The 13916-nt window shown below is 36.2% G+C and overlaps 2 protein-coding genes across 2 annotated transcripts; both read right to left on the bottom strand.

The window, feature by feature from the left end:
- Positions 1–588: 588 nt before the first annotated feature.
- LOC140809577 (trans-cinnamate 4-monooxygenase-like) lies at positions 589–2870 on the bottom strand. Its single transcript, XM_073167254.1, has 3 exons — positions 1958–2870; positions 1574–1707; positions 589–1424 (listed from the first exon to the last, which is right to left on the bottom strand). Exons 1-3 carry the CDS (start codon positions 2740–2742, stop codon positions 826–828), a joined length of 1518 nt encoding a protein of 505 aa, XP_073023355.1. The 5' UTR covers positions 2743–2870; the 3' UTR covers positions 589–825.
- Positions 2871–8526: 5656 nt separating this feature from the next.
- On the bottom strand, positions 8527–11214 carry LOC140809637 (trans-cinnamate 4-monooxygenase-like). Its single transcript, XM_073167323.1, has 3 exons — positions 10209–11214; positions 9768–9901; positions 8527–9239 (listed from the first exon to the last, which is right to left on the bottom strand). The coding sequence occupies exons 1-3, from the start codon at positions 10991–10993 to the stop codon at positions 8644–8646; spliced, it is 1515 nt and encodes a 504-aa protein (XP_073023424.1). The 5' UTR covers positions 10994–11214; the 3' UTR covers positions 8527–8643.
- Positions 11215–13916: the final 2702 nt, after the last annotated feature.

Here is a 13916-nt window from a genome sequence, read left to right as displayed (position 1 = left end):
TCACTCAAGATATGAACCGAGTCGACTCGTCTAATTAAATATAGATATGTGAGCTCGTCTCACATGCGAATTTTTTTTAAAAAATATCTCGCATGAGACTTACTCAAACTAATTTAGGTAAATTTATTTTTTCTACCTTCATTAGTTTTTCATAAATACGTTGATAAACAGTTTAATTATACTACTGATATCTAACATTTTTTAAAGTATTGTAATACATTATTACAAATTATAAATACTTGTATAGTTCATAGTGATTGTGTGTATGTTATTGTAGATTTATATTTCTCTAATGAATTATCTGTAGTAAAATAATAAATATTTGTATTATTATCTTTGAACGTAAATTATTACTTTAATTACATATATAAATATATTAATATTTTTTTAATATTATTAAAAAATGATTTTAAAACTAAAAAATGATTTTAAAAATTAAAGAATTTGTTTTCGGTTTGGTACGGATAACTGAGATAAAAAAAACGAAAAATCCAAAAATAACATTAACTCGAATCGAGTTAATGTTTCGGTTTTCGGTTAAAACCGAATTTTCAGTTCGCTTTAATTATGAAGGTAAACCAAATCCTAAACAAACTGGATCAATTGCAGATAATTTAAAGATATCAAAATACATGTATTTCATATGTATTACATATGCACGTGCGTATGTGTCTTATTTGCTATAATTAACATCGAAGATACGGTTGAAATCTTACGGGAGCGCATACATGCCGATGCAAGACATGTTTTGTTTTTATTTTCATAAACACACACTACGCACACATTTAAATATGGTGTGACGCGGGGGGAGAGTAGTAGTTTTCTTCAGGAAGATCGTGGTTTCATCACGATCTTATGGCGGTTCAGAATGCGGGTAGCGAATTGTCCATTATTCTCTGTCATATCAACCTTCGATTGGCCCGGCGGAGGCAAAAGCTCGAAATTTTGGACCAACCTTCCCAAGGTGATCCCGATAACAGCCATCGCCATGAAGATTCCGGGGCAGCTCCTCCTGCCAACCCCGAAGGGGATAAATTTCATGTCATTGCCATTGGCTTCCACCTTACTCTCTTCCTCCAAGAATCTCTCGGGCCTGAATTCTTCTGGCTTTTTCCAGTGAGCCGGGTCGTTCGCGAGCCACCAGGCGTTGATGAAGATTCGGCTTCCTCCGGGGATCGTGAAGTCCTTGAGATTAGCATCATGGAGGTTCAGGTGTGGAACCAAACAAGGGACGATCATCCTTAGGCGAAGAGTCTCCTTTATTACTGCCTGGAGATAGGGGAGCTTGAGGGCATTGGCCTCGGTAACCTGCACATCCGGTCCGAGCACCGTGTCGATCTCAGCCCGGAGTTTGGTTTGGATTCGAGGGTTGTTGATCAGTTCTCCGACCGCCCACTCTAGTGCCCATATGGTTGTCTCGATTGCTGCTCGGCAAATCAAAAATAAAATAAAATTCTTGCATCTCTAATTTAATCATAAAATTTCAAACACGTATTAGTTAAGGTAAATAAGCTGTTATAGCACCGGAGAATAGTGACTATTGGGGGAAAAAGAGTTGAAATTTAATACGTACCAGCAACATTCATGTTCTCTACGATGTAGAGGACATTGTCGTCATTTATCTCTCCCGTATTCTTGGCTTCAAGAATGTGATCGATTCCATACTTCACACCTTTGGTCTCTGTTGTTCTCGTGCTTAAATTTTTTCTGTTGAATTTATTTCATTTTTTCAAAAAAAGTATGTCAATTATGAATTAACTAAGGAAAATTTAATCAAAGAGTGAGAAATTTAGACGTATGGCCATGGTGTTTTTGAAAAGTAATAAATATTATAGACTGATTCAACAAAATCAGGTTCAGAATTCAAAATAATATTTCCAAGAGATATAGCAAGCTTGGTGATATGATATAACATATATGTAAAGATAAAGAAGATTTTTGCAACTAAAGAACTTACTTCCTCTCATCAACAAAATAATCCTTGAACAACTTCAACCTCCTCTTTGTAACCTCTTGGCAAATCTTCAAGTAACCTCTCAAGAAAGGCCTTAAAATAGGAACAAAATCACCAAAGTTGTACTCAAGACTCTGCCCCAACTTGCTCCTCTCCGCGTTTACAGTCTTCAGCCTCACAAACAAAGGATCTTCCTCACCCGCGAACCCTCTACCAAACATTATCTTGTACACGTTATTGTACACCATCAACTCTATCCTATTCCTCAAGACAATCCCATTCGTCGCCGACGCCGGGTTCTTCCTCACGTCCTCCACCACGGCGGCCGCCTCCGCCTCCCACTCGTGGCTGTTCTGCTGCACGACCTTGTTGGTGAAAAAGGGCACTGTCACGATCCTCCTCATTTTCCTCCAGTGCTCCCCGTATTCTGTGAAGATCATGTCTTGCCCTTTACCGGTAAAGATGTCGAAAACGATGTTTCTGGACCGGGAGCCGAACTCGATTCCTTTAGTGAGCAAGACTTCTTTGGCCAGCTCTTTCGAGGAGATCACCGCGATCTTCCTTTGGCCCATTCTGAGCAGGAAAACTTCGCCGAATTTCTTGGCATAGCTGGTAAAGTCATGGTGGTCGAGGTTGTTACCAATTTGAAGCCAGCTTCCGAATATGGGCAAGGAGAAGGGGCCTGGCGGGCACTTAAAGCTCTTCCTCCGTAATTTAGAGACTAAAATGGCGAATGTTACCGAGACAAAGAGACTCAGAAGGGTATTTTGGAAGATGGAAAGATCCATTTGCGAGAGTCTGTCAACCAGAATCACTGGTGATTTACAGCAGTGAAGTGATGCTACTTGGCCACTGATTCGTATGGTTATTTATAGAAACAACCTCGCATTGTTATATGAATTAACACGAATGAAAAATAACAATAACTCGCGCAGCCAGAGTAGGATCGACTTTACCATAAAGAAGAGCATGAAAGATACAGTGATCCCAAACGTACATCACAATCTCTGACTTAAATTCCCAACAGCATGCCTCATCCCTATTTATTTTAATTATTTAAAACCAAATGGTATCTAGCTTCGAAAAAATAAAAATCATGCCGTAGAAGAGAGGCAAGGCATGATCCGCCAAGCATGCACTTAATTGCATGTAAATTTTCAACTTGTACAAATAATGCATTATGGGATTATGCAAATATTTCTGGATTATAATTAAAAAAATTATATATAAAGAATAAATATTCATTAACAGAAGTATTTAATTTATTTGTTTGAGCACCTTTTTTATTTTTTTATTTTTTTAATAAGCTTATTTTGTGTTTTTATTCTTTAGTTTTTAAGGCGATTTTGAACGAAAATTTTCAAGCATGTGTATTGCTGGATCGTAAATCTTGGAGACCCCAAAGCACTACCTACGAGGTATAGGAAGAATCAATATTGCGCTGCTAAATAGCGATTTCCCTTTCATAAACCAGCCTGGATTCTAATAAAGATTTTTGGGGAGAAAAATAGATAAAATACCATATTAGGGTTTGTTTCACCCTACCCATGCAGGCAGTGCCTGCACGGGTAATGAACGGCCCGAATCACTCCACATGAGTGATCCGAGCCCACCTCCATGTTAAAAAAAAATAAAAAAATTGACTCGGAAAAATCCGAGTCGTTAGAACGACCTCTGCGGGCAGTGCCCGCAGGGGTAGGGTCGAGTTAACCCCATATTAGATTAGTTATCTTAATAGCGTGGAGAGTAATTAAATATTAGAGGAGGAAAGTAATTATTTCCCTCCATATAAAAAAATGGCATCAATTAAAAATGTGAGGATAACTAATCTAATATGTTTTTTTTATTGTACTGATTATTACTTTTTTACGAGTGTCATTATTAAGTATTTGTAATAACAATTAATTAAAAATGTCTACAAAAAAGTGTCATAATAGTTATTTATTGTTGTAGTGTGTATATGTACGTGTATACAATTTAGTATCGTTTGATGCTGATATTAGATGGTTGAATGATATTGATTTATAATATGTGTTATAAAAAAATATAGGTATGTATTTTATGTGGTGGGATTAATTATATTATGTTTGATATATAATTTAATTTTGGATTGAGGAATTAGAAATTATACTTTCAATTACTAGAATTTAATTATTTATTATTTATTAAATGGCTTCATAATTATTTTACTAGCTTCAACCAGTTAGGAATGTATATATTTTTTAATTGTTCTCATACGTGCGATCTATGTGCGTGTTTCTCCATGTGCAGTGTGTGTGCATGAATTGTGTGTTTCTTCGTGTACAGTGTGTGCATGGACAGTGTGTGTTTCTCCATGTGCAGTGTGTGTGCGTGAATTGTGAGTGTTTCTCCGTGTGCAGTGTGTGTGCGTGAAGAGTGTGCATTTCTCCGTGTGCAGTGTGCGTGCATGGACAGTGTGTGTTTCTGTGTTTCTCCGTGTGCAGTGTGCGTGCCTGGACAGTGTGTGTTTCTCCGTGTGCAGTGTGCGTGCGTGAATTGTGAGTGTTTCTCCGTGTGTAGTGTGCGTGCATGGACAGTGTGTTTTTCTCCGTGTGCAACGTGTGTGCATGAATAGTGTGTGTTTCTCCGTGTGCAGTGTGCGTGCATGGACAGTGTGTGTTTCTCCGTGTGCAATGTGTGTGCGTGAACAAGGTGTGAGTTTTTACATGTGCAATGTGTGTGTTTCTGCGTGTGCATTGTGCGCGCGTGTGCAGTGGGTGTGGTCTGTGTCTGGGAGTGTGTAAAATAGTGAAGACGATGGAAAATGATGCCTGGTTTGCGGAAAAATTGTCGTGTGTACTTTTTTTTTTTAAATGAAACACTAATAATATTAAATCAAATCCTGAATAATCACGTTCTGAAACACATGAGATTGAATGTAAACTCGACTTTCAAGACCAGACAAAAAAACAGCAACCCTAACTAAAAAATGAACAACATGATTCGCTCATCTCTTAACAAAACAAATGATAAATATTGAAAATCCAAGGCTTGTATTTTGCAATTGGATTTCCAATCTTCCAAAATAAGCCCAACTTAAGAGAAATCTGGAATTGAGGAATTTAATCCATGAATAATTGATAGAACATCAGATTCAATTAAGACATGAGAGAGATCCAAATAATTGATCCAACTAAGGACTTCCCTAATTCCTAGTGCTTCGGCTATTGAAGGATTTCGAATACCAGGAAAAATCCCATGAATAGCTCCAAGAACATATCCGAGATGATTTCTTATAACACAACCATATCCAGCATGACCCGACATGCATCAACATTGCATTTCAATAAATGCTCTGGAGGTTAAGTCCACCTAATAATATTGAACTGAATAGAAGTAGCAGACGAGTTCAAAGAGATCATATTATGAGCATCTTGCCATTGAGATCTAATATCCAAAGCTGTCTAGAATATTTTGATTGCCGTTGTGCTCTTTTGATTCCACACTACATCATTTTTGTTCTTCCAAATACACCACAAAATGACCCCCACTAGCTCGACTTCCATGAGTGAATTATATTTGTAACAAAAGAGTTCCACCACCCAACAAAAAATCCCACTAGCTAAACCAACCCGAGGTTTACAGGTTTTGAGCTTCGACTCTCAAGTCATTCTCAAACCGGAAAGCCTTAACACTACAAGAAAAAATGCTTATGGTGACATTCATAAATGTCATCATATTCATTATTTAGTGACATTTAAGTTTTACTGACACCTCCAACAAATGTCATCTATTCCAATGTCGTCTTAAACTTACTGACATTTTTTAATGTCATTATAAGATGTTAATGACAACTTTATACGTGTTACTAATTATTCATATAATGACAATTTTAAATGTCAGGAAAACTCATGTTTAAATACATTTATAGATACCTTGTTATTATAGTAATAATGACAAATTTATATGTCAGTTAAAATCATTTATAATGACAACTAAAAGTGTCGTGTATGTTATTCATAGTGACAATAACAAATGTGGGAATATTTGGGTTGGATAAATATAGGAGGAGCGAAAATTAGATAAAATAAATGTGAGAATAAAAAAACATATTAGATTAGTTATCCTGACATTTTTAATTGATGTCATTTTTTATATGGAGGGAGACGATTATTTTTCCTCCTCCAATATTTATCTAACCCAAATATTCTCACACTTATTTATAGTGAAATTTTTTAGTTTTTCAATGAGTTTTTACGATGTGGGAAAAGTAATTGTTTCCGTCCATACAAAAGATGACATCAATTAAAAATGTCATGATAACTAATCTAATATATATTTTTATTTTACACGTTATTAATTTTTTACAAGTGTCATTATTAAGTATTTGTAACAACATTTAATTAAAAGTGTCTACAAAAAAGTGTCACAATAGCCATTTTTTGTTGTAGTGTAACCAAATTATTACTCCACTCTCAGTCGGCATGCCTTATCCAAACTATGAGTTTTATGGGTTTTGGCCTTCTACTTTCAAGCCATTACCCAAGCCTGCTTATAGTTTGAAAACATTATGAAAATTTCTGTATGATTAAAATGGAAAGGTTTAGATTGCCTCGTTGTATGAGTGGGCTTTATTCAGAAAAGATCGAAATGGAAAGAAGCCCAAAGCAGATAATAACATGGACCAATAAAAGAAGAAGGCGACTCAAAGGAGGCCCAACTTAAATAAGCGCCCAAAAAAATGGGAACATTTTTAGGTTGTGCTTGGATCAAATGATTTCAAATTTATTGATTTTCAATGTGTTTTTGTTCTTTAGATAAGTAATACAATAACCTTAAAAATCATTTTTTTTTCATGTTTATATAGTTTTTTTTTTTTATGTTAATTAGAATGAATTTCAAGTTTACATAATAAGATTTGAAATTCATTTTACTTTATATAATTAATATATAAATAATTAGTATATAGATTTAAAAGATGACAAAAACTTGTGTGAGACGGTCTCACGGATCGTATTTTATGAGACGGATCTCTTATTTGAGTCATCCATGAAAAAATATTATTTCTTTATGCTAATGGTATTATTTTTTATTGTGAATATCTATATGGTTAACCCGTCTCACAGATAAAGACTCGTGAGACCGTCTCACAAGAGACATACTCTTAAAATATAATCTATTGTTTCATTAATAACCGTAAAACGCAATTGAAATATGTCTCCATTTGATCCAAAAAAATAAATTCGAATTCCAACTCCAATTCAATATGGCTTTTTAGAATGTTTGTTTATTTCTAAAATGGGAAATCGCTACTCTCAAAAGCACCGAAAATAGACCACGAATAAATGAAATAATGACTCTACTCTAGTTAAAACATATTTAGATACTAACATGTACCACGTGCATTGGTGTATGCACTTATATTTTAAGTTGCATAAATTATTTTTTATTCCACATTTTTCACTTTATTTTTTTAAAATTTTTGAATACTAATTTTATATTATGTAGATTAAAAATTATATAATGTTTTTTCACTAAATTATTTTAAACATTTATATCCTTCCATTTTATGATAATTGATTATTTTATCATCTCTTATTATTTGATTTTAAACATTTTCACTTGTTGCAAGATAATAGCAATATACTATTTGCTATTACAATTGGACTCCATTAATAAATTCTAAATGAAATTATGAATAGGTTTCTCGTGATACAGTCTTACGAATCTTTATCTGTGAGACGAGTCAACTCTATCGATAGTCATAATAAAAAGTAATGTTCTTAGCACAAAAAGTAATAATTTTTAATAGATGACCCAAATAAGATATCCGTCTTACAAAATACGACTCGTGAGACCGTCTCACACAAATTTTTGTCTTAAATTAATTATATTATATTTTAGGTTATTCTACTATCATGTGTAACTTCCAATTTTATGGTAATTGATTATTCATCTATGCAACCCCATTTTGCAGTTAATAAAAGAGAGAGATTCGAATTTATTGTGTGAGAAACCATGTATTGAATAAAATAATTAATTGTTTCACTTACTATATATTTTAATATTTTAACAATTTCAACTAATATATTTTTTGATCATTTATGATGAAAATTTATTTAATTATTAATATAACTTGTATCTCAATATGAAAATTATATGCTGGCTATTAACATTTTTTTTACTTATATCTCCCTGTAATATAAATAAATTTACGAAGATATCCATGTGAATTCTCGTACTTTACACATATAATGGTCTGTCTTTCATCTACATTTTTATAAGAATAAATAAAAATAAATATAGATTAATGACAAATTTAGTTTGACAAAACTTGTATAAGACGGTTTCACGGATCGTATTTTGTGAGTTAGATCTCTTATTTGGATAATCTACGAAGAAATATTACTTTTTATGCTAATAACATTATTTTTTGTTGTGGATATCGAAAGAGTTAACCCATCTCACAGATAAAGAATCGTGAGATCGTGCCACAAGATACCTAATCAATTAGTTTCAAAAATAAAGACAAAGTAGGATAACATATCAAAGTGGTTTGGGGTTAAAAAAGAAAAGAAAGGAAGCAAGGAAGAAAAAAACGAAGAAGAGGATTTGTGAAGAATATACATATCACCCAATGACGCACAAGATAGAAACATTACAAAACATGATTTTGGAGAATCCAAAACTCAGTCCAATACTCCATTATTCAAACTGATTAAACATTTTTAAGATATTGGCTTCAAAACAATGGTGGAATGATTCAAAATACGTAAACTGAATTGGCCACCGCACTCGGCGGTGTCGATCTTGGACTGCCCTCGAGGAGGCAGCAACTCGAAATTCTGCACCAGTCCCCCCAAAGTAATGCCAAGAATAGGCAATGCCAGAATAATGCCAGGACAGCTTCTCCTGCCAACCCCGAATGGCAGGTACCGAAAATCATTGCCATTAGTATCGACTTTAGACTCCTCTTCCAAAAATCTTTCAGGCCTGAATTCCTCGGGGTTTTTCCAGTGGTCAGGGTTGTTAGCCAGCCACCAAGCATTCACCAAGATCTTGCTTTCGGCTGGAATGTCGTAGCCGCTTAGCTTGGCATCATGGAGGTTCATGTGGGGAACTAAAAGAGGAATGGCCATTCTGAGGCGGAGCGTTTCTTTGACAACTGCTTGAAGGTATGGTAGTTTGTGGATTTCGGGCTCCGTAACTGGTACTCCCAGGCCAAGCACGGTGTCTATTTCATTCCGAAGCTTTTTCTGGATTTCGGGGTGGTTCACTAATTCAGCAATGCCCCACTCAATTGACCAAAGTGTTGTTTCAATTGCTGTTCAAGGAAAAAAACCAATGCTTTAGATTTGGCTTGATCATGAACGATGACTTTTGTCGAGTCAGTCAATCTCTTAAGAGTTCGAGTTTTTTAAATAATTTATTTCTATTAAATATTGGTCTGAGAAAAAGTTTTAATTATATATTTTAAGAGCTATTTCCCCTCGGTAAATCGAAAAAATGTGTTAAAAGTATATTTAATTTTCAATATTATCCTCTATATCCTTGTGCTCTTTAAGTTGAAGTTGGGCTCAATTTCGGTGATGATCTACAATTGAAGTCCTCGAGTGAATGTACCAAGACATATAGACTATAGTTCGTGTGGTTACTTAAAACCACTAGTTTATTGGTAAGTACATTTAATTATGAATCGATCAAGATCCCCACTCCCCATTTCCATACTTATCAACAACACAATCTGGAATCATCAAAGAATCATTTATACCAGAAGAAAAATTGGTTTCAAAAATGGAAGATTTACCTGCAATAAGAAGGAAAAGACTGGACAAATAAAGCAAAAACTCACCTGCAACGTTGATGTTCTCAACTATGTAAAGGACATTATCTTCATTGATTTCTCCTTTTTCTTGGGCTTCGATGATGTGATCAATGGCGCATTTTAGGCCATCATTGTCTGTAGCCTTCGTGCTCGCAAGCTTCCTGTAACATGAAACTCTAGCTATTAGGCTATTTCCTCCAGAATAAGATGTGTAATGACCCTATTTCTTGATGACGCTAAAGCTTGAGCGGGTAGATGATTAGTAGGTATGAGTAGTCCCCAAAAAATCATGTTTTCTTTCTTAAAAATTGAATCTTTTGAGGTAAAACTGTAAAGTATCCTAAAAATCAAGAGTGTTTCGACCCCACCAATTTTTTTAAAAAAAACCCCGCTTTTCAGAAAACGGAAAAGGATGGATCAAAAGAAGTAAAGTTAGAGCAATGATTGGGATATAACAAAAAAACTTACTTTCTCTCATCAACAAAATAGTCCTTGAATAATTGTAATCTTTTGTCTTTAACCTCCTGGCAGACCTTGAGATAGCCTCTCAAAAATGGCCTCAAAATGGGAATGAAATCCCCGTAATTATAGTCAAAGCTCTGCGCCAATCTGCTCCTCTCCCCATTCAGAGCCTTGAGTTTATTGAACAATGGATCCTCTTCACTGTCAAACCTTCTATCAAACATGATCCGAAACATATTGTTGTACATCATTAACTGCAGTCTCCTCCGGAGAACGATCCCATTCGTGGAAGCTTCGGGATTCTTCTTCACGTCCTCCACCACGGCGGCCACCTCCGCCTCCCATCCGCGGCGGTTCCGCTGCACAACTTTGTTGGTGAAGAACGGCACCGTCATGATCCGCCTCATCTTCCGCCAATGCTCGCCGTACACCGTGAAGACCATGTCCTGACCTTTCCCGGTGAATATGTCGAACACGACGTTGCGCGTGCGGGACCCGAACTCCACTCCTTGAGTGTGGAGGACCTCTTTGGAGAGGTCGGGGGATGATACGACGACGAGGTTGCGCTGTCCCATACGGAGTAGAAATATCTCGCCGAATTTCTTGGCGTAGTCCGCGAGGTTGCGGTGGTTCAGATCATCTCCGACTTGCAGCCAATTTCCGAAGATTGGGACGGGGATGGGACCCGGTGGGAGCTTGAATTTCTTGCCTCGTAGTTTGGAAATGACTGTGCCGGTGACTATGGCAAGGAAGAGGCCGAGAAGGGTCTTCTCGAGGAGGAGGAGATCCATGACTGGGAGCAGCTTATCTGGGTAGTGGTGGGGTTTCACGGCGGAGGATGGCGGAGTTGTCCTGTTTTGTGTTGGAAAGTAGAGATTTATATAGAATGGCAGGAGGAGAGTGGAGACAGGGTTTGACGGCGTCAAAATTAACGGCTGTTTGTTCAAAATAAGGGAATTGACGCCGTCAAAGATACAGACGGTGATTCATACGTGAATTTATGTTTAGGAAAGGATCGGGGGGTAGGTAAGCGGGTTTGGTGTAGCCGTAAAGTCGCTTTAATTATACTTTCTTTTTTGGGTGAAGTAATCTTTTTTATTATTCTTTTAAATTTAACAAATTGGTTGTTAATTATTGGGGAAATTGCTCCTAAATCCCTAAACCCAAACTTAACTTGTTCTTAACTCCTTAGCCATCAAAAACTCTCTTTTAACTCCCTAAACCTATAAAATTGACAAAACTACCCTTATTCTCTATTTTCTTTTAATTGATCCTCCGCGCTTCAAAAATGGTATCAGAGCATGGTTAATTTATTTCAAACACAAAAATTTTATTATTACTAGTAATTAAATGTATGAGAAGGAGAATTTCGAAAAAATTATGAATCCGAACTTTAGTTCGAGGAGAATAATTTACAAGAACTATTCCAATATTTTGGAATATACACAAGTTTATCTAACTATTGTTAGATATCAGAAAAAGGAGAACAAAGGAAACTTATCTCCTGATAAAAGACAGCAGTGTTTGCAAAACCTTGCATACACAAAAGGTAGACTCTTACAGGCCGAAAAGACCAGATCTTCAATGATCTGTTAAATATGCCAGGAACTACCATCCAGTTCGAAATTGAACTTATTCAATTAGAACAAGAATTACAGCGAAGTACATGCTTCACTGAACTCAGAACGAAAGGTATGCGTTTACAAGGTTTAAAGAACCGTAAAAACATACTTCAAAATCTACTCAGAAGAAATTCTTCAGAGAACAATGGATCTGTATAGACAGAAGATCTACGAAGGGAAGCAACAGCACCCTCAGGTAAAAATTTATGATTCAGAATAATAAATTTCTGGAGATAGTACCAGACTCCTCTAAGCTCTCTCTGGATCTTAGAGAAATACAGAAAACGGTACAAAATTATGGCAATATGCTATATTATGTACCTCAAAGGATTGAAAAGGTCCTAGAGAAACAAGAATAAATTCTTGAGATCTTAAAGGATATCCAAACAAGAATACAGAAACTAGAACAACAACCAAGTTCTAGTAGAAGAACTTCAGGAGGCTGGTTACCACCATCCTTTGGTACCGAACCTTTGTTGCATCAACAAGGGAAGGCCAGAGTGGTGTCAAAACCTTTAACTGAAGAAGAAAAGATGATCAATCTAATCAAGTCCGTCTCAGAAAAGAAATTGATCTGATGACAACTTTAGAAAGGATTGGTTTGGAGGATCTACAAGAGCTTGCGGAATCTTTCGCAAATCTCAAAGTAGTAGATCTAAAGATGAATACAGCAGTAGGTGAAACACCACCTGCAATAACCTGGTCATCTTCTCAGGAACCACCAAGGGAAAGTATGGGATCTCATGATGAAAATATGAGAGATTCTCGGCTGGGTACAAGGGCAAGGAGAACTCAAATTCCTTTGCACCAAACACCCTATGGGAAAACTGTTTTAGACCCTATACATCCTTACGGGGTTATGCTTAACCTTGATGTATTGGACTTCAAAAACAGAGAAGATCTCATAGACGATTGGACATCTGCTATGAGAATTGCAGCAGGAACACTTGATCTCAACAAAGAAGGATTCATTAAACTGTTGGAAATGAGTCTTATGGGATCAGTAAAAATTGCTTGGGACATGACTTCAGCAGAAATGAAAGAGTCAGTTCTAGTTGGAGAATCTCTTAGTGAGATCGCGGGAAAAGTTGCTACCCTATTCAAAGCACACTTTATAGGGGTAGGCTATTTCAATAGTCAAGATACAGAGAAGAAGAAAAAATATACTCAAGCTCTGTATAGTCTTGAATTACATGATATATGTTTGGTAGATGAATACATTATGTTATTCACCAAATATAGATGGAATTCGGGAGTCGAAGAAGATATAGCTATGCAGCTTTTCTTCGCAAAAATGCCAAGCCCTTGGAGAGAAATGCTCATAAGGGAATACGTACCTGGTAATCCAGATACATTGGCAAGAAGAGCCTCTTTCCTTAAAGAGAAATTAGCAGAATGGTGTCACATGGCAGCATTACAAAAGAATTACAAACGACTAAGGGGTATCAACAAAAGAACTCCTTTGTGTTGTAAGGAAAATGATCTTCCAACAATTATTGGAAGTAAACCACAGAAGCATAAAAGGAAAAGTTTTAGAACTCATCCTTATGCACGAAGTAGAAGAAGTTCTTGGAAACCAAGATCCATATGGTCTAGACAGAAAGCCAGATCTTATAAATCTGGACAAAGAAGCGGACCATCGAGAAGTAGGATATCATCCCAGGCATCAAGTTCATCTCGAAGCACAGGAAGAACACCTACAAAAAAAACTTTCAGAAGAGCTCATACGCGAGCTAATGAAAGTTTCAAAGATTGTAATTGCTGGACATGTGGAGCAAGAGGTCATATCTCAACCAACTGTCCAGAAAATGAGAAAAGAGGTATTAAATGCTTCGATCCTACTCCGGATATAGAAGATGCAGTTTATTACCAAGATCTCATTCAAGTATACCGATTTGAGGACATTGCCTCAGATGAGAGTATATATGAAGAAGAGGAAGTCTTAAGTCAGGAAGAATCTGATGGAACAGAATCGGAATCTGACTGAAGACGAGGTGTTTCGACACGAAACACATGAAGATTTGTCTGGGTTTTTTAGCCAGACAACAATATCTCATAACATGGTTCAAAGAATCATGAGAGAAAATCCAAG

This window comes from Primulina eburnea, chromosome 13 (genome assembly GCF_022965805.1).
Source record: "Primulina eburnea isolate SZY01 chromosome 13, ASM2296580v1, whole genome shotgun sequence".
Classification (NCBI taxonomy): Eukaryota; Viridiplantae; Streptophyta; class Magnoliopsida; order Lamiales; family Gesneriaceae; genus Primulina; species Primulina eburnea.
The sequence above is the reverse complement of the archived record's forward strand: the minus strand, read 5'-3'. Positions and strand labels throughout refer to the sequence as shown.

Bases quoted from the DNA above. Each gene is read 5' to 3' on its own strand.
- LOC140809577 (XM_073167254.1), bottom strand. From the start codon at position 2,742: ATGGATCTTTCCATCTTCCAAAATACCCTTCTGAGTCTCTTTGTCTCG. The intron at 1,708-1,957 runs GTAAGTTCTTTA...TAAATTCAACAG, and splicing joins TATTTTGTTGATGAGAGGAA to AAAAAATTTAAGCACGAGAA. The intron at 1,425-1,573 runs GTACGTATTAAA...TTTGCCGAGCAG, and splicing joins AGAGAACATGAATGTTGCTG to CAATCGAGACAACCATATGG.
- LOC140809637 (XM_073167323.1), bottom strand. From the start codon at position 10,993: ATGGATCTCCTCCTCCTCGAGAAGACCCTTCTCGGCCTCTTCCTTGCC. The intron at 9,902-10,208 runs GTAAGTTTTTTT...TTCATGTTACAG, and splicing joins TATTTTGTTGATGAGAGAAA to GAAGCTTGCGAGCACGAAGG. The intron at 9,240-9,767 runs GTGAGTTTTTGC...TTCCTTGAACAG, and splicing joins TGAGAACATCAACGTTGCAG to CAATTGAAACAACACTTTGG.